Raw genomic sequence first — 21,720 nt, forward strand, 5'->3', positions numbered from 1 at the left:
TCTACTGCGTCACGCGCATAACATTTTCACCCTCAACCGGAACCGGAACGGTTAAAGGACTATAACAATAGTTAAATTTATGCTATTTCTTTGCTTTTATAATGCAGAAGATTATTTTTCCTAAAAAATTCATAAGTAGAGTGCGGTCACGTAGCAGATTAAGTTGCGGTCGTTGACCCTAGCGCCTGCTGCCCGATACGCGCACGGTGTTAGTCAAAATATTTATTAAAGGAGTTCAGTAAATGCAACGTTAACAATATTGCCAAATATAATGCTAGTTTTTCTTTATTTTAATATTATTTACGTAGATCGTGTTCCTAATTATTGCAAATCCACCGCGGTACTTATACCTGTTTTTCAATAGAGTGAATATGAAATTCCTCGAAAACATAAAATTTTAACTACGAGGGGAGGTCAAAAAGTTCGCGGAATGACTGGGAAAAAAGATGAAATGATACATTATGTTATTTTTCCTTTTCAATATATTCCCCCTTAACACGAATACATTTTTGGGATCTGGCATATAACTTATTAATACCGTCGAAAAAATAGGTTTTGTCTTGGGCGTCAAAATACGCCGAAATCGCCGACTTGACTTCATCATCGTCTCTAAATTTTTTTCCACGCAGCTCTTTCTTCATCTTTGGGAATAAATAAAAATCGCTAGGGGCCAGGTCTGGACTGTAGGGTGGATGGCGTAGTTGTTCAAAACCGCATCGATGAATGGCAGCCGTCGCAACATGACTCGTGTGAACGGGCGCGTTGTCGTGCAAAAGGAGTACACCTTTTGTCAGTTTTCCTCTTCTTTTTTCTTTAATAGCTTCTTTTAATCGGTCCAATAGGGAAGCGTAGTACTCTCCCGTTATAGAAACACCACGTTCTTTATAATCGATCAAAAGAATACCTTCAGTATCCCAAAAAATAGTCGCCATGATCTTTCCGGCCGATTGCGACACTTTAAATTTTTTTGGGGGTGGTGTGCCTTTTTTGTGCCACTGCATCGACTCCTGCTTTGACTCAGGCTCATAGTGGTGAACCCAAGTTTCATCACCGGTTACAATTCGGGCCATAATTTCTTCCCTAACTTCTCCACAGCGGTCCAAATACTCGCGGGAACAGTTGACGCGCTCACGTTTTTGCAGCGGCGTGAGCATTCTCGGGACCCACCTTGAACACACTTTACTCATGCCAAGATGTTGATGAAGAATATTTAAAATTGTGGTTTCTGATACTCCAACTGATGCTGCAAGTTGTTTCTTCTTCAACCTTCCGTCTTCCAATACAAGTTTTTCAACTTTTTCAATGATTTCCGGCGTAGTGGCCTCAATGGGCCGTCCAGGTCGAGGATCATCTTCAATTGACTCCCTTCCTTGCTTGAAAAGGCCGTGCCATTTGTAAATCATGGTTTTACCAGGAGCAGAGTCTCCGTAAACAGCTAACATCTCTTGCAAAATAGTTTGAGGCGTTTTTCCTTGTTTGGTGAGGAACTTTACGACGGCGCGATGTTCAATTTTCTCCATAGTGGCTAGTTTGTTCCCGATTTACTTGTTCACTCGTTTGTAACTCGAAAGCTAATGACCCAATTAGGCTAGAAATTGGCATATATAGTAATTATGAGTTACTCAAGTAGCGGCTACCTGGAGGAGCGACCTCACCCCCGCCAACCCCGCCATTCCGCGAACTTTTTGACCGCCCCTCGTATGTATATTTACAAGAATATTTATTAATTATATTTATTCTTTGTGTTATAGTAAATTTGACTGTTTTTCAGTGATATCTTTTCATATCACTACATATATTATCATGTTTATATATTTGAAAATATTGCGTTCCTTATAAGTATAATTTTTTGCTCCGTTTATTATTACATAATATTATTATAATTATATTTGACCGGTGTATAGTAAAATGGACGAGTAAGTAAATCAGTTAAAATAGACTAATTTGTAAGACGAATAACTTTGAAGTATTGTAAATACAACACAATTTGGACGACATTGTTGTAAATAAGTATGTGCATCTAAGTAAAATATGTGTAATAAATAAATATTTGTGGTGTTGTAACAGCATGGTTTTATTTAAAAACAATGTTTTTAAGTATCGCGGAATTACAATTTATTTCTGTAATTTCAGCTTCTAAGTGCTGTACGCTTTCAAAATGGTATCTACCACCTTACCTACAACAATGCTACGTACTTATTATGGTTGGGCTTTTATTGCTGTGATATAGTTATTTAAGCCGCCATTTTTTACGCCACCGCCGACAAATTTTTACCTCCACGCCGCCGCCGAAGAGTTCGGCGTCTGTGCACATGACTATTATAGAGGTACATTAGCAATGGATGCTTCACGTCTACCGGTCACTATCCAATCTAATCTACACCTTCCCCCAATTAACAAATACTACCACTAACAATTGATTTATTATTATGGAAGAAGAGGATATATGAGCGTACGGGTCATTTGATGTTAAGCGATCACCGCCGCCCACATTCTCTCGTAACACAAGAGGAATCACAGGAGTGTGTAAAGCCTTTTAGAAAGGAAGTGCGCTCTATCTTTGAAGGTACCCATATCGTGTTGTTTCGGGAACACCGCACATGGAAACTCTTTCCACAGCTTAGTTGTACGTGGGAGAAAGTTCCTGGAAAACCTGTGCACTGTAGACGATCGTCAGACATCCATTTGGTGGGGATGAAATCCGAAGTCTATTGGCAATTGCTCGATATTTTGAGACCCAGTATTCCGATACAAGCCGAGGCTTTAAGGGAAATGTTGTCGAAGAGCGGTGATTTAAGATAAATGGGGTTTTTAGTGGTAAACGCGCAAACTTGAGACTTCTGGGGGTGAACTTTGACAAGGTTCATTTTACGCTATCCGCGATCTTCTCAAGGGACTCGATTGAAGACACAAGTTTCTTCCAGAACTGGTCGACGATTTCCAGAGAAATGCAGGTCGCATGGGACGTATATACCAGTGCTGTCATCCGTCTAGCAATGCATGCTGCACGTTCAACATATTCATTTGATGAAGGAACAGTGTAGGAGATAACCCTATGACCTGTATGCTAGCCCAGTGAGGAAGCTGGTGGTCCACTAGCACAGACTCTCGGGAAGCCCGTACACGATCAAAGGCCTTCCCTATATTAAGACTGTCAGGCCCTCTCCCTTGCTTTAGATAGCTGCCAGCCCATCCATTCATGTTTAAAAGCGTGTTACTTTTATTGTAGATAATAGCACTTAATATCTAGGGATTATATATCTTCGATTATTTCCATAAAACTCCCATGAGTGTCTCGAACTCGATACGATCTAGAATAGAATAGAACTGTAGGTGAAGGGAACATATTTTAGAACAGCGAACGGTTGTCAAACAATACGGCTGCAGAATCATAAAGAAATACCTAAAAGACCCGTAGAGGATCGTCGTCCCTTGGATGCCTGGCAATGACTGACAACTGGTCAGCAATAACGGGGTTTGCGAGGGAGCTGAAGAAAAAGGAAGAAAATAATAAGGATGTGTAGACGTACATAGTACAAGAGAGAGGATTTTTAGGTGAGTAAAAATACTGGAGTCATACTGCCAGTTAAACAGTGGTGGCTGATGTATTCTTGAAGATATTTGTCATCTCGCTGTAAAATATTATTTAACTTTGGTTCTTACATATTATACGTATATTTATCTTATTGTTGTTCGTATTACATTCTTTTAGTTTCGAAAATCTAACTAATAGGTACATACACGTGTATTCATTAAGTTGTAGTATTCCAAGCGTTCTGCACAGATCACACATGGCATAGGCCATTATTCTGTATATCAAAACTGTTTCATATTAAAATATTTAAATAAAATCTTTAATGTTGTCATTCTTCTTTTATTTAAATTTATTTGTCACTCGTCCATACATCAAAATGCAAAAATTTCTGTTATCAAATAAAATAAATCTAAAACAATACCATACAATCCATTAGTTTATTAACATTTAAATTTTACAGTTAATCGTGAATCATGTTGAATATATCGTTACGTTGCTATGACCCTCTACGCAGTCTTAAACCAGCGGCATTCGCTGTGAGAAAAGGAATCGGTAAGTGCACGATATAAAAATCCACGATATCAAAAAAATAAATGAACGGATAAGATATCTAAAGCATATCACACTGTATAACTTAAAAAATAATTGTGAAGCCCAATCGTGGCATGGTAATAAAAGCAATTTAGGATTTAGCTCAGTAAGTATCTAATTAAACCGCCCAGCTTATTGCAACTGAGGATGAAGATGAATAATAGTTATTTGTAAATAAAACGCTGATATTACCACTTTCTTACATACATTAATTTCCATTTAACAGATCCTTTCAGGACATACGCTAAAGACAAGGGTCAATGTTGCAAAGAAGTGGCGCAAGCCGAAGGAAAGCGCGTCGAACAATGGCCTAAGCCACAAACACCAATTCATGCCTGGAGATGTACTTGTCCCCAAGATCCGCAGCCCCCAAACTACGATCCATACAGAATCAAAGTACCTGACGTAGCAGTGCCACCTCTACCCCCAAGCAACGCTAAGGTAAATATATACTTTCATAAAGTAGTAATCGGAGTGCGTTAGACGAAATCAGAACCCGTGAAATGCGACATTACATTATCTAATGAATCCAGCTTGTGCTTTCTTCATCAGCTGTCGGTGTTTTGGACGACTAATCAACCGGAGCATGAAACTTCCTCGGAGATTAAGCAGAATCCGCACAGCGAAGAGGCAGAAGATCAAGCTAAAGAAGAGGCGCCCCAGAGTGAGGGATTGTTTGGTTTTCTGAAGGGGCTCTTCGGAGGCAGAAAAAAATCTACCAGAGATGAAATGTCAGTCTCTGGAAATTTTGACTTGGCTTTGTAATCGAAGTGACGAACGGTAAGAAGATTAACATTAAAAAAAAACAAGACTGATATCCGTGAGAAGGTTTCGTCCAACGCACTATTGTATGATGCTTGCGTGAATATGTTATCTAAAAAATGTTTGTCAACAGGATTTATCAAACGAAGCTTGGCAGAATGCTCAAATGAATGCAGTATCGGATAGTTGTGCAGTTATCCGTGACTTATTTCGTGACTCTGCGATTGTCCACCCTAATTATTGGAAACAGACTCCGGAAAGAAGTTTAACTGTCGAGAAAAAGCAGGAATTGCTTCCGAAGCTTGGCTATCATGGGAAGAATACGTTGAAATATGCCTTTCATGAGCCCTGGAAGCCCTTAGACCGTATTGCATTATTAGATCAAGCTGAGAAAGAATGTGGTCTGACTGAGGAGGTTGATGAAAAGGCAATCGATAAAGAAACCACAATGCAATAAATGGGTTCTGATTTCTATAACACATCTCAACTGTTTTTCACGATATATACATCCAAATAAATGTTTGACATCAAATCTACGATAGTTTTCTGTATTTGATATTAGAAAATAATATGAATTATGAAATCTATGTCCAGTACGGCTAATTTACCAAAACATAATATATAGTACTAATAATTTTTTAAAATAGTTGGAATTGATTACATAGGCGATGGATTCTTCAAACGTCCATCGGCGCGGGTAGTGGGTGGTAGAGGCACGAAGGTCTTCAGATACTACTTAAGATTCTAAAAAAAAGCCAATATTCTGAGCGGCATTGCAATTGCTCGGGTCACCTTGAGACAGAGAAGATTTTAAGTATCATTGGTCCGGTAATTTTACTAGCTACAGCGCTCCTTAAACCGAAACCGTATTCATCTGGTCGGCATCTTGTTCTAATAAGCCTCAAGTAGGTACGCAGAAAAACATGCGCAGTAGAAGCGCAGAAGTATGCGCTCACCCATATGCATATTGCCTCGCGCTCTCCTACAGCTACCCTACATGCTTGTCTGGCAAGGGGTTGGAACTATGAATAGTGTCTGGCTAATGAGGAAACATCATCTACTTATTACCCAAATATTATTATATAAATTAAGTGGGAGGCTCCTTTGCACCGGATGCCGGCTAGATTATGGGTACCACAACGGCGCCTATTTCTGCCGTGAAGCAGTAATGTGTAAGCATTACTGTGTTTCGGTCTGAAGGGCGCCGTAGCTAGTGAAATTACTGGGCAAATGAGACTTAACATCTTAGTCTCAAGGTGACGAGCGCAATTGTGGTGCCGCTCAGAATTTTTGAGTTTTTCAAGAATTCTGAGCGGCACTGCATTGTAATGGACAGGGCGTATCAATTACCATCAGCTGAACGTCCTGCTCGTCTCGTCCCTTATAAAAAAATTAAACTAACGTAATAAAAATCATAATTTCATGAATATTAAGGGTGTCTGCCCAGTATATTAAGTATATGGCAATGAATAACGTGATTTTTAATAATATTCTGAAGGTAATACCGAAAAATCGCATTTTATTATTTGATGTATTTATATCGGTATTTTACACACCTTTAATACCGTTTACCTGCCAAAGCCATTGTAACCCAAACTCCATAATGGTCCATCGTTCTTACCTGTGTTGGGAGCATGCGCTGAGAATCTTTCAGCTTTTATAAAATAACGTAGGTCTGGGGTGAACCTTGCTCTTAACACTGATTGGACGAAGTGATGGTGACGAAGCTCGGAGGTATTGGAACTATTAAATGAAACTATGCGTCCTACTTTATTTGGGCTAATTTTAATGAAGCATACTCAAACTTAAATTCGTTATGACTAGATTCTAGACTAGGTAATAATAATCTCCAGTTTTAAGTAAGCTTATATATTATGTAGTACATTGAATCTCAAGCAGTCTCTGAAGCAGTTTGAATCTCACGTGTGTGGATTTAATTTTAAAGACATAATTTAAATATAATAATTTCTTATTAAAAACTTAGTCACTTACATGAGAATATAACGTTTGATAGATAACAGTGTTTGTTTCGCCGTTCGTTACCCATCTATATGGTAAGGCAGAACATATCTACTTGAAACTATTTTTCACAGGTCGCCCCGCGTGTTGAGAATTAGTTGCTGTTGCCAGTTTTTAAATAATTACGCCGTTGTGTCGTTCTCAATTGAAAAAATATCGTGTAAGCAGTCAGGGAAACAAAAAAATAACCAACTTCAAAAAACACTATTTCAAAACAATAGATATAATATGCACTAAAAAGTATAAAAAAATAATTGCGTATTTTTATACAATCTAATTAATTAATCTAATTCTAGTTACGATTATTGTTATTTTTGGAATCGGTGTCCTTCCGCCGCGACTCGCTCTCGCCTCTCGCCTCCTCACAACTCAAGCACATCTCACCTATAACTATGTATGTAGTTACAAACCTATCTTGGATGACACCGACTCCAAAAATTACAATAATCGTAACTAGAATTAGATTAATTAATTAGATTGTAAAAAAACCGCAATTATTTTTATACTTTTTAGAGCATGTTATATCTATTGTTTTGAAATAGTGTTTTTGAAGTCGGTTATTTTTTTGTTAAGAAAATTTATATTTTATGATTTTTAGTGAATTTGAAGTATCCTAACTAACAATTTGTCTAAAAATGCGTAGATATAATCACCGCACTTCGACAACACTTCCCTAAAAGCCTCGCCTAGTATCGGAATACTGGGTCTCGAAATCTCGAGCGATTGCCAATTTCGTGGCCATCTGGAGGGTAAAGCTAAATTGGCTTCAAAGAAACTGGGCATCATTAATAGAGCACGGCAATACTTCAAGCCGGCCCACATTCTAGCGCTGTACAAAGCGCAGGTCCTAAAGTACACACATGGAGTATTGCTGTAATCTCTGGTCTGGCGCACCCCAGTATCAGCTCGATCCATTTGACCGCGTGCAACGCAGAGCAGCTTGAATTGTCGGGGACCCAGTGCTCTGTGAACGGCTGGATCACTTGGCGTTGAGTAGAGACGTCGCTTCATTGTGTGTCTTCTTCCGCATTTATCACGGGGAGTGTTCCGAAGAGTTGTTTAACCTGATTCCTGCTGCTGAATTCCACCTTCGCTCGACACGCCACAAGTTAGGATATCATCCCCATCATCTGGATGTGTGGCGGTCCTCCACAGTGCGGTTTACAAGGAGCTTTCTTCCACGTACTACAAAGCTGTGGAATGAACTTCCTTGTGCGGTGTTTCCGGGACGATACGACATGGGTACCTTCAAAAAAAGCGCGTACACCTTCCTTAAAGGCCGGCAACGCTCCTGTGATTCCTCTGGTGTTGCAAGAGATTGTGGACGGCGGTGATCACTTAACAACAGGTGACCCGTACGCTCGTTTGTCGTCCTATTCCATAAAAAAAATCTACTAAATTTTTCAATGCAGCAATGAACGTAAGCGCTTCGCAATTTGATTACAGACAAAAAGAAATTCTGCCACAGATCGCACCCTTACTGTAAGTCGTTAAGGAGTCGAATTGATCATCATATTCGACTACGACAATTAAGTACTTGGCCATAACTATGTTATGGTAGATGACTTAAATATCCGGATACCATAAAAAAGATTCGGCTGAGTATCGTTAATTTGCTCTTCAGAATGGAAGAGTTTTATCATGAATTCTGTAATCAGAACCTAACCAAACTCTCACCAAACTATCTTTGAATTATATCCTTTCGAATTATAAAAAGAATCATCGAAATCGGTTGGCGCGATATTGAGTTATTCGTAAATTTATCATCCACTTTGCTATACATATGTTTAGCAAATTTAAGACTCATGGTTTTCTCATGGATGCAATTGTCAGATCTGGACCAGTTTTCTTATAAAAAAATAATTATCAAATTCGGTTCACCCAGTCGAAAGTTTTGAGGTAACAAACATAAAAAAAATCATACCGACGAATTGAGAACCTCCTCCTTTTTTGAAGTCGGTTAAAAAAAGTTTTCCATTACATATTGTTGTATTATATAGATTTTGCAATTACAACTTAGCTTTCACATATAATATACTCTCGTAATTGTATGTGTAACTCTCAGAATTTTTGGGCTTTTCAAGAATCCTGAGCGGAACTGCATTGTAATGGGCAGGGCGTATCAATTACCATCAGATGAAGTCCTGCTCGTGTCATCCCGTATTATCATAAAAAAAAACTTTATAATCACAACTATCATGTTCACGAAGCATCCTCACACAAACGAGTTCAAGCTCTAAAGGTTGATGCATCTAATATACGATAATTTATATTTATACAGTTAATTATATAAAAACTAAATTATGTAATAATTTATATTATTTAAACACGACTCATATATTGCATGCAGCACCTTACAAACTAATTTGTTATGTGTATTACAGCCATTGTAAAATACTCTATTTGATTGAAAAGAGTGGCCGTTGAGATTCTTATGCTCTTCTCGAGAGCTCAACTTTATACGAACATATGGTGAATATGAAATATTTGTAGCGCCGAAAAGTAAAGTTCATTTGACTTTGAAAGAGCCTAAAATGCAATCGTAAATCCACAACATGACGACTATACTCTGAATCGAACAACGCCACGACTTGGGCGGCTTCCTTAGAAATTATTATAACACTAGAAATAAGGGATTACTTGTAACTAATTCTAGTAGGCTTCATAAGATACATAATAGCTTTAAGGGTAAATGTACACACTTTTATAATAAACTCCCAGCCACTGTTCAGGCATTATCTATAAATAAATTTAAATGTTTTATAAAAATGGCTCTGTCGTAAATTCTATTAATCCACTGCTGAATATCTAAGTGATCGGACAGCCTGGGACTAGATCGTGATTATTTATAGTGATAGAAATGACTACAATATTGTATATTTTTATTGAAAAGACCGCAACAAAAGAATGCTGTGTGAGTTTCTTGCGCCGCTTCTTTCTCTCTCTCTATTAGAAATGACATCAAAAAGAATTCTAAAGGAATCAATTTTGAGAAAATAAATGCCTTTTATGCCTTTTTGCCTTTTAAGAAAAACTTCTTTGGTAGAGCTTAGTAATTTACAATTACACTGAGCCTAGAGATTAATTAAAAAAAACGATATCATGCAATAATGATTAAATGCAGTAATAGCGGCGAAATAAACATTGAAAGCTATTTGCGGATAGAAATTTATTAAATTTCATAAAAATTGTGGTTGGAATCTTTTCTTTGCATTCCCGCCACACAATTTTCAAAACTATGCCACATGTAAAAACTAAATGATGATCACACAAATTAAAATATAACCGACTATACGAGCACTATTTGAAGCACCACTCACGAGCGTCCAGAGAACTAATTTTGACGTATAATACAAATTAAGGAAAGTACAAAACAAGTATTTTACCTTTTGAATTAACTTAGTTCGTTTTCCGTGTTATTTATACTTCAGGAATCCACATAATGCACACAATTTTTTTTGTTTCTCACTATCTATGTTGTCATCACTAGTTTTAGTACTGCAGACCCTCGCTTTATCGCCAATAGCGCCAAAATGGCGAATATCAAACAGCCACAAAAGCGCTTTGACAGCCGCCAGTCCAGTGGAATATAGTAGAGGTCAGTGATATAGAGACAGGGCTTGGATCACTTATAGGTACGTCTACTAGCTGACCTAGCAAACGTTGTATGGCTATATAAACTAATAAAAAAAAATTTGGGGTGTAAAAAGTAGATGCAACCGATTCTCAGACCTACCAAATTTATCGTTCTACAATTATTGTAAGTATTGATCCATTGCCATCTTGCTACCCTATAGCGGATTTGTGGATGGAACAGAATAATATAAAAATCATGATACAAAAATAGGGGTTGACAATATAGGGTTATATGTATTTTTTAATGCTGTAATAAAATAAATAATACAAACAAACTTACCTTAACATGAAAAATAGATAGTAGCCGAATCTCAGACCTACTGAATATGCATATAAAATTTGATTAAAATCAGAAATGCCGTTTCGGAGGAGTTAGGTAACTAACATTGTGACACGAGAATTTTATACATAAGATATAGACTATGACAGCTGTGAAAACGTCGAAAAAATTTGAGTTTAGAATTAACCTCTATTTAGAGCAATGCACGCACACTAACACAATGTCATACAAATCGTGAGTGTAAGACGTAGCTTGTTACGCCCACTAATAAACCTGGACTGTTTTTAACGGTTGACTAAAAGCAAGAGGCTGGATAAATTTTCTAAGAGCCAGGGTATTTACAGCCAATGTTGGACTGCGCCAAGAAGGCTCCGTGTGGGGTGAAGCCGGTCCCCGACCCGCCACCGTGTCCTCCGCCTCCTCCGCCACCTTTCCCCTGGATATACGTCTTCGCCATTGGCTCTTTCTTTGGCTTCATGGGATTGGTAAGAATATAAAAAAATTAAACTTTTTTTTTTAATAAGGGACGAGACGAGCAGGACGAACAGCTGATGTAATTGATACGCCGTGCCCATTACAATGCACGGCTCTTAATGCTCTATTTGAATAGCGGTTAAATACTTCAACAACTGCACAGGTTGTGACTTTTGCTACTGTTACAATATCTCCACGGTATTTATATCTCATTCATGATTCTTCTAACAAACCCGATTATTTAAATTATTGCATAGAAAACAGAAATGATCATAATTTTTTTAAATAATTAAAAAATTCATGTAGGATTGTTGGCAACGGTCCATTGCATCCATGCAAAGAGTTTATTTTTATAGTTTTAGAGTTACTGCTGAAGACGAGAAAGTTTTTCTTCTTTTTACTATAATATATAGTATACTATACTACTAGCTGACCTGGCAAACGTTTTGCCATATAAATTATATATGTAAACCTTCTTTCAGCTTCAACGAATCTATTACAAAAGATTTCATTGAGATCGGTCGAATAGTTTAGGAGTTATTAGGGAACATACAAACATACATTCTCTTTTATATATTTATAGATAGATAACAGTAAAAATTGCGAATGCCTAGTAGAAATCTAATAATTTTTGTAAATATTTCAGCTTTACCAATTTTACTTGTGGCGGGAAGCTAAGGAAAAGCTCGGTGAAACTACGCCAATCTGTGAGTTTCTTTGTATGATTTTTTTTTATATATATATTTATTAATAAAAAACAAATTTTACATTGCGGTTTCAAAGCTATAAAAACCACTGAATTAAGTCTACACCAACAGAGTTAAATTAATAAAAGAAAAAATAGTTCACAATCACTTAGCTATACATTATAATTATAAAAATAAAAGTAAAAGTACTTGATACAATTAATAGTTAAGCACGATAAGTTGATCGGTGGTCAGTCAAGTCTTAAAAAGTATTTTTTAAATTCTGTTTTAATTTAGTCTCAGTCAACGAGTCGGTCGAGTCACGTGGCAGTTTATTAATCAGTCTAGGTACTATGTAAGCTTTTGTTCTTTCACCGAACGCATTAGATGCCCGAGGCATGTGCAGCCGGTTTAGACTAACAGCGCGCGTATACACGGGGTGATCTATGGCTGTTTTTAATTTATTATTAAAATAAATTTCTTTTAATTTCTTTAACTGAGATTTAACTATTTCCAAGGGTGTGCATTTACATGAGTGATAGTTTTTATGTAGGCAGACATGTTCGTGAGCTGTTATGTTTTTGATTGGTAATTTCTTAATAAACGGTGATTTTATCAATAAGAGCTTAGTTTTATTTGGATTAAGAACAAGGCCTACATCATGACACCACCGGGTAAGGTTATTGAGGTCCTGTTGCATAAAATCACAAGCCTTTATTGGATCTTTGTCCGCGATTACGAGACAAGTGTCGTCCGCAAACTGGAAACAAGTGCAGTTTTTTATACAATCTTTGATGTTATTGACGTATGAAAGAAAGTGAAGCGGCCCTAATACTGAACCTTGAGCGGTGCCCTTTCTCACCATGACTGGCTTACTCAACGTGTTGTCTATTTCCACTTTGTATGTAAAGTATCAAAGGCGCGAGAGAAATTATTTATTCATACCAACTAAATAGAATCTTAACGTAAACTAGGATTTGTTTGTTTATATCTTTAAATTTGTTTGCCAGTCGTCAATATACTCGGCAAAATTAAAATTATTTACCTTAGGTGCTTACTTTCTAAAGTAAGGAAAAACTTCATGAGTTTGTGTTCAGTAGAAGTGTGGTTACAGAATCATGAACTGATGATCGACAGGAAGGAAAGCTGGACTGCTGGACAAAAGCCTCCGCCAAAGATCGTCATGACTATCGGTCCTGCGCTGCCCTCATCGTCGGTCTATCTCGTGGGGGGCCTACCAATACTATATCTTCCGGTACTTGGTCGCCATTAGAGCCATGTTTCGTTGAGTGGAGAATCAACGAAACATGGGAATAAATGTAATCGTTAAAAAAGTTTTTATGTAAATGTATGGAAGCTGTCTTATTCATAGAAAATGTAATAGTTATTCAATTGGATAATATATTGTAGGGCGTCCACGGCGTAAAGTAAAACGACCCTTCCATTCTGGTGATCTGCCCGCCTGCGTGCAGTATCTTATTATTGGTGGAGGACCAGCTGGCTGGAGCGCCTACGAGTCCATCAAAGAACATGACAAAACTGCCAAAGTATGTCATACATAATATTTCCATGCATAGTAAGGTTATCAAGGGCATCGATCAAAGAGTAGTAATCAAGTTTTGTATAGTTGTTTTATATTGAATTTCATCACCTAACATTTGATAATTAAATTATTTAATGCATTCAAAAGCCCGGTATCCATCAAAGAGGAGACGAGAGGAGATAAGCCGCCAAGCTGTCAGGTTATTTCCACCAAAGCGGAGAGGAGATGTGAGCTAGGAGAGCTCGAAATCAGTCAAGTGATGTCTACGAAAGGATACCGGGCATAAGGGTTAAGTCAGCGGGTACCGGGTTACGGCATTGTCACGCGTTTCCCTTCCCCGCAAGACCACCCGCTACCCGCTGATATCTTAGTACCCCGTCCTCGCCAACGTCTGTCACCCCTTGGGACGGTTACGCATGATGTTGTTGGACTATAGGAAAGTACTGAGCACTAAGTTCTGAAAATGTACTGTTACATTTGTACAACAATGCTTTAGCAACGGCAATCTAGAGCGGCAGCAGCGCCATCTACGTGACCTCTTATTTATTATGATTGATGTGGGTCCAGGTATTTTTTATATCGAGTGAAGATGTTTTGCCGTACGAGCGAGTGCGACTCTCGAAACATATGTGGTGGAACGCTGATCCACCCGACCTGAAGACTCTGAACTACGTCGAGCTGGGCAAGAGATTTACGTTAGTACAATGAAAATAAGATAAATTAGGAACATTACATCATAAGGAATATTTTTTACATGCAAATTGTAGTAAATGTGTGTCAAGGTCGATATACAATGGATACTACCTACAAAAACAATCAAGTTCTTACAGGGTTTCGTACCATTTTACAAAAACTATGTTCTATTTCCCATTTTGGTTATTAATTTTTTTATTTTTTTTTATTTTTAATGTGATATATCACATCACATCTCACTTCTGGGATTAATTAAACTAAATTTGTAAACAAAATTTATGGACGATGCGCGACTCGAACCCGCGACATCTCGGGTTCCGTCCGAGTGCTCTTCCAACTGAACCAACCGTTCGAGTGAAGTATGGGTCGTAAATCTTGGTATATCTTGTTCAACTCTCATTATTTTTTTATACAATTTTAGCTGTCGCTATTGTGTTCTACGGAATGGACCTCGCTGATGGACAGACAGCGTAGTCTTAGTAGTAAATAGCATTTATTTTAACTAAATTGTTTCCATTTAAATTCTTTTCAACTTTAATTAAATATCTATATTTAAATATATTACGTTTTCACTGCTTTTAAAATTTAATCTAAGTGCAAACATTATTTTGCAGTGAATCTTAAGACTCATCTGCAGACTATTTACGACGAGGTAGCTCGGGACTCTTATGATGGTCTTCGGCAATTACCTATGTAATGTAATTAATACTAGCAGAGTTTCTTGCGACGCTTCTCCTGACTCAGAACTTCTTGTATTTCTGAAGCATTGGTAGTAAAATTACTCTCAAGGACATATTTAGAAAAAATACATGATTTTATGATAAAAGCAAAAATATTTCTTCAGGGATACAAAGAGCATCACCACATATGATTCATTTTAATTTGACTTTTAGAATGTATTTTGCGGAGTGCAAGAAGTTCCTAGATCCGGTAAAGTTTTACCGTAAAAAGAAGGGGCCGGCGCTGTCTATAGCGACGGGCTGGTGCGTGTCCAGGATCGACCCAGACGACCACGTGGTCTGGGTGAAGACTCTTTGTGGCGAAAAGCCCATCTACTATGAGAGATGTTTGTTAGCTCCAGGTATGTGGTACTAAGGTGGTGGCTTACAAACTCACCTTTAACAACTTCTGCATTACTTTAAAGTTAATGAATTTGGGAATTGATGAATAGGCTTACAGTCCACGTAGTTTGGCAATGATTAGGAACTTTGATATATCTATGTACACATGTATGTATGACAAATCTAGGTACAGTCAGCATCTTATATTTTATTTTAAATAATTTAAATCATATGTAATGTGGGATAAAAGAGTATGAGGGTCAGTAGATAGTAAGTTATCACCTTCGTTCATACTCTCTTGCAGGCGCTGTGCTAGAATTTAAATACCCAGATCATATATCTAAAAGTGTCGAGCACAGGATCTTTAGATCCACTAACGGTCCTGTGATTAATCTAGCATTGCAAGAGATTTTTAACTTTAGCAAGAGAGCATGAGCGCCAGTGTGGATCGTTCGTCCTCATATCCCTAAGAAATATCAGAATTTTTTATCACCACGATAAAAAGAAAGATGAAAGTTTTATTTTGTAATTTACCCTTACAGGTTCAACGCCAAAGAACCTTTCAATATTCAAGACGGCTCCAAAGTCGGTCCGAGACAAAGTTTGCACGATGCGAACCATTCGAGACCTGGAGATAGCCTACCGGGAGGTAAAGAAGGCAAAGCACGTGACTATTATCGGTGGCGGTCTACTTGGATGTGAACTAGCCTGGTACATCGGGAGAATGAGTAAGCCATCTTTGTTCCCCTACTATGACTTGGTAATTGGCTTCAGATTTTAATTATAGGATACGAGACATCGCACCAGCGTCAGGGGCGCAGAGCGATGTATCAAAGAAAAAGAAATAAAGAATGAAAAATAAAATAATTGTGTGGTTTTATGAAACCACGGTAAAAGTGAAACTTTTTTTAACAAAGCGTGGAGCACTGGCACATATGAGTAATAGTCTATACACTACACGGTCAGCTGCTGCGAACTATAGGCGCCTTCCCACCGTCAGACGACATGCAACACACAGACGAAAAAGTTTGAGACGATGTAATAAAAGTTTCACTTTAAAAAAACATCTATTTCAACCCACACACAAATAACAAAATGAAGCAACATAAAAATATACAAATATAAAAACATGTGGTGTTTTAAAAGGAGCTACTCAGCATGTGTTTCAACACAAGTGTGTTGCAACGCTGATCTTCTGTGACCCCCGCGTGACACATAAACCTCATGGGCGACAGCTCGCCTGAATTTAATTATTACTATACTACCTAAAAAAACAAGAACAAACATATAAAGAGTAATTATAATTAATAATACCTAATAATGACAAATAATAAAATATGATGTTTACTTGCAAATATTACATGAATAAAGCTTTTAATTTTGTGCTTAAGTTGCACATTTGTGCATCAAGATAAAAGAAACTTACATCTTTTATTGCATGATATGAGTTTTTTAACAGTACGTAGCTTAGATTATATGTCATCATATACATGTGGTGTTAATTTAAAGACAGATTAATAAATAATGAATAAGAGAGCAGTATGGAAAAAAAAACTGTTAGTAACAGGTATTGATGTGAAAATGTAGGAGTGGTTTGTTTTGAATCCAACTCCTCGGTCAAATCTATGCTTTTACATCGGGATACGTTATATAAAAGCGTAATCTAAACTCCAAATGTCAAGAGGGGCTACTGAAAACCAGTGTTGTGTTAGTGCCTTCTGCACTGACTGCCAATGTACTGAGTCAGCTCCTTTTAGCAGGGAATCACACGCCGCACAGTTCATTTTATTTATTTTAATAATTTTTGTTACTTATTTCATTAATTTTTTTATTTTAAGATTGTAATGAATACTGTCAGTTGAAGGAGGGGGTTTTTTTATTGCTAATAAAGTGTTTCTATTCTATTATATTCTTATAATAGTAGTTTTATTATGGACATTCAATTTATTCTAAATATTGAAAATTTTATTGGAAAGATTACATGATTATGACTTTTTATCCGGTTTGTAATAAATGTCCATGAGCGGCTGTTTTTAATAATCGTAAAGTAAATTCCAATTCTGGTAGCCCTCCTTATGTACAGTATGAGATGGGACGTTATCGCGAACCGTCTCCACTCACCCTAAATGGTCCGAAAGTAGTCAGGTGCCATAATCCTAAAATCGATATTCGATATATCGTGGCATTAGTCGTGTCGAATCCAACTCTTAGTTACATCGTATTCAATGTCGAAACGATGATTGAACGAACGAAACATTTTTCGATTTTATCGGTCCTAACCCTACTCTTAGTTGAAAATGTCAGAGACGAATATTCGAATTTGACAAATAATCAAACATCACTTTTACGATAATCTCAACGACACCTTCTAGGCTGTCGATGCTATTATCGTTTCAAGTTGTATAGATATATTTGCCATACAATATACATACTTAATAAACATTATTAAAATAAACCAAGTAACTTAAGTCATTTTGTTGATCGTTTATGCGACGACGAACGGCGACGAGGAATCTTAAATGGTCATATTATATTCACTACATAATTTCGAATATTTACATTTTGTGTAAATAATGCAAATGGGTAGTGCAGAGTCTGTCATGGTCCTTAGCGCTTAAACTATGTTTTGACTTTTGACACTTAACAGCGATATAGCACAGATAATATTTAGTTTTTCAAGGTTTGCGCATAATTCATTCAGTCTAACATCGTAAAAAAATCAAAATATTAGTCTATGGTTACGATGTTGTGACGATAAACGATATGGAATACGAGCATTTGTAAACGTTGGGTTGGGTTTGGTTGTCGATTTTGCGAGTAGACCTCGAGTATCCAAACCGATAAAACGTGAGAACGGCCGTGTTAATAAATAAAGAGATTTTGATAGTTGTAAATGTAGTTTACTATTTGAAGGACCACCGATATTCAGAATCTTTTTTGTAGATAAAACCATGGAACGCACGGAAGATGAGCAGCCGATAAAGATGCTTCACATATACAAAGACGCCGGAATATTGTCCAGCTACATTCCGGAGTATCTTGGCGTGTGGGCGGCTGAGAAGATTAAAGCAGAGGATGTCACTGTCATGCCTAAAAGTGAGAAGTATTTTATATTATTCGTATGGGCTGTAGCAATATTAATACCAGTGGCAGTCCTTTGCACAGGATGCCGATTAGATTATGGGTACCACAACGGCGCCTATTACTGCAGTAATGTGTAAGCAATATTGTGTTTCGGTCTGAAGGGCGCCGTAGCTAGTGAAATTACTGGGAAAATGAGACTAAACTTTTCTTTTGTCTCAAGGTGACCAGCGCAATTGTAGTGCCGCTCAGAATTTTTGGGCTGGTAGTAAAATTTCTCAATGTTCAAAGAATATATATTTTCCGTTCAGAATTGATTTTCATATATTGACTGCGGTGTACGAATTATTGTGTGCTTAAACTAGTGAGCTCAAAATTGAAAAGCACTACAACAAGTAAATGGTGGTTTAAGACATTTATTGTTCCATAAAGGAATTTCCACTTAAATGGAACTTACAGGCTATTTTATAAAAAGTGGGTAACAAATGCATTCTGCGTCAGTTGTGGTTTGGTGTCTTATCCAGGTGTCGCAAAGCTTCACTTTTGTGAAAAAGAACTGAAGACTTAAGGCAAAATGTATCAAGAGACTGTCATAGATCGTAATGTGAAACCTCTTAGCAATATCCTTTTAATTTTCAGGACGTTCAGCTGGTGGTAATTGATACGCCCTGCCCATTAAAATGCAGTGCAACTCAGGATTCTTGAAAAACCCAAAAATTCTGAGCGACACTACAACTGCGCTCGTCACCTTGAGACAAGATGTTAGTCTCATTTGCCCAGTAATTTCACTAGATACGGCGCCCTTCAGACCGAAACACAGTAATGCTTACACATTACTGCTTCACGGCAGAAATGGACATTGTGGTACCCATCCCAGTACAGCTTTTACATTACCGCTTTATAATTGTCAAATTTTAATGTATTAAAATGGAGATAGATATATGCCATCGTGACATTTCCGTAGAACTACATAATATACTCAATTCCGTGTTACATTATTTAACTATATCTCAAAGGGTTTCCGTTGAAAGCTCCCAAGACGACTTATTTTTTTCCGACATAACCCATAATTATCGTTAATGTATTCAAAAAAAATAACAAATTATATACTAAAACCTTCCTCGACAATCACGCTGTGGATTGGTGAAAACAGCATGAAAACCGGTGCAGTAGTTTTTGAGTTTATCGCGGACAGACAGATAGACAGACGCGGCGGAGGAATTTGTTTTATAATATGTAGAGATTGTGTACCTTTTACTCAAGAATGTGATTACAATTGCAGCGCAAGTCTACGATGCCTTCAATACTCCTGACGGCCGGATCCAGCTGACCTTTTCAAATGGTTCTTCTGTCGTCACTGATTACGTAAATATTTTTTTTTTATTTCTATTCCAATGAAAATTGCTTATAAATATTAAATATCAAATGCCACTAGCGATGGTTACTGCCTGATCTATTATATAAACAATCATTTTAAATATTATGTAAAATAAATCACTATTGTGAATGAGAGTATTTTGAATTTTAATAAAGACAAAAAATTTTAACTTGAAAATCCAGCACTTTATTATGACAATAAGGGACGAGATGAACAGGACGTTCAGCTGATGGTAATTGATACGCCATGCCCATTACAATGCAGTGCCGCTCAGGATTCTTCGCCCGAAAATTTTGAGCGGCACTACAATTGCGCTCGTCTCCTTGAGACATAAGATGTTAAGTCTCATTTGCTCATTAATTTCACTTGCTACGGCGCCCTTCAGACCAAAACACAATAATGTTTACACATAACGGCCGGCATCCTATGCAAAGGAGTCTCCCACTCGTACAGAAATAGCCGCCGTTGTGGTACCCATAATCTAGCCGGCATCCTATGCAAAGGAGTCTCCCACTGGTACAGAAATAGCCGCCGTTGTGGTACCCATAATCTAGCCGGCATCCTGTGCAAAGGAGTCTCCCACTGGTACAGAAATAGCCGCCGTTGTGGTACGCATAATCTAGCCGGCATCCTGTGCAAAGGAGTCTCCCACTGGTACAGAAATAGCCGCCGTTGTGGTACCCATAATCTAGCCGGCATCCTGTGCAAAGGAGTCTCCCACTGGTACAGAAATAGCCGCCGTTGTGGTACCCATAATCTAGCCGGCATCCTGTGCAAAGGGGTCTCCCACTGGTACAGAAATAGGCGCCGTTGTGGTACCCATAATCTAGCCGGCATCCTGTGCAAAGGAGTCTTCCACTGGTACAGAAATAGCCGCCGTTGTGGTACCCATAATCTAGCCGGCATCCTGTGCAAAGGAGTCTCCCACTGGTACAGAAATAGCCGCCGTTGTGGTATCCATAATCTAGCCGGCATCCTGTGCAAAGGGGTCTCCCACTGGTACAGAAATAGGCGCCGTTGTGGTACCCATAATCTAGCCGGCATCCTGTGCAAAGGAACCTCCCACTGGCACATTTGAACCTGTGGAAATATTACTTAGAAATACATAGAGACATTCTGTAAAATTTATTTGTAACATACCTTAAAGCTATTAAAATAAATGTCTCTACATCTCTTAATGGCACTTCGAATTTCTCTTAACACCAGTTAAAACGTTATTGGAAGGCTTCGAAAGTTTGTCCATTATTGTTTCTATCATCTTCATCTTATTCTACCTACTGAGCTATCACGGGTTCGAATCCCGGTAGGTGCAATTATTATATGATGAATATGGATGTTTGTTTCCGAGTCATGGATGTTTATGTGTTTTTATGTATGTTTATGTAAGTATATTGAATTAAACATATCGGTCTTGTGCCGATAGTACAGGCTTTGCCTAGTTTGGGGGCAAGATAATTAATTGTGAAAAAGTGTGTCAGTATTATTGTTATTTTCATATATTAAATGGTTGTCCATTTGTTTTCTGCCTAAACATGCGTACATTAACGAGACTTCTGTACACGACATCAACACGTACTCGAGGGAATTTTGTTTTTTTTTTTAGTAATTCATAAAATAATCTTATATATCTCATCGTTAAGGCAGCGTTCGCAAGAAAATTTTTTGTTCGACCGTCTTAGTTTGCAAGTCCGACCAACACGAAAAAGTCTTTGCATATTTCGGATTATATATATATGACACTCACAAATAAAGTGGCTTTCTATTGGCTACAAAATTTTCAAAAACGGTTCGGTAGAACCAGACATTGCACCTTACAACCCCACAAACTTTACCCCTTTATCATAATATTAGTTTAGCTGTGATAGAGTAGCAGGTAGATAGAGTAACCATCATATAGAACAATCAACAGTTTGAGATAGAGTACAACGTACAAACAAGCTGTTAAATGGGCTTCCTTGAGCGACGTTTTCAGGACGATATC

The 21,720-nt window shown here is 37.6% G+C and overlaps 1 protein-coding gene across 1 annotated transcript in view; it reads left to right on the plus strand.

Moving 5' to 3' along the window:
- Window positions 1-3,889: 3,889 nt before the first annotated feature.
- The window catches only part of LOC126978104 (apoptosis-inducing factor 1, mitochondrial-like), a 34,978-nt gene continuing 17,147 nt past the window's right edge, over window positions 3,890-21,720 (plus strand). The window contains exons 1-10 of the mRNA XM_050826825.1: window positions 3,890-4,087; window positions 4,353-4,567; window positions 11,168-11,308; window positions 11,944-12,004; window positions 13,394-13,530; window positions 14,094-14,221; window positions 15,113-15,300; window positions 15,823-16,008; window positions 18,224-18,376; window positions 19,644-19,726. Of these exons, the coding sequence (XP_050682782.1) occupies window positions 4,009-4,087; window positions 4,353-4,567; window positions 11,168-11,308; window positions 11,944-12,004; window positions 13,394-13,530; window positions 14,094-14,221; window positions 15,113-15,300; window positions 15,823-16,008; window positions 18,224-18,376; window positions 19,644-19,726 (1,371 nt within the window). The 5' untranslated portion in view covers window positions 3,890-4,008. The remainder of the gene's footprint in view (window positions 4,088-4,352; window positions 4,568-11,167; window positions 11,309-11,943; window positions 12,005-13,393; window positions 13,531-14,093; window positions 14,222-15,112; window positions 15,301-15,822; window positions 16,009-18,223; window positions 18,377-19,643; window positions 19,727-21,720) is intronic.

Source organism: Leptidea sinapis, chromosome 47 (genome assembly GCF_905404315.1).
Source record: "Leptidea sinapis chromosome 47, ilLepSina1.1, whole genome shotgun sequence".
Taxonomy (NCBI): Eukaryota; Metazoa; Arthropoda; class Insecta; order Lepidoptera; family Pieridae; genus Leptidea; species Leptidea sinapis.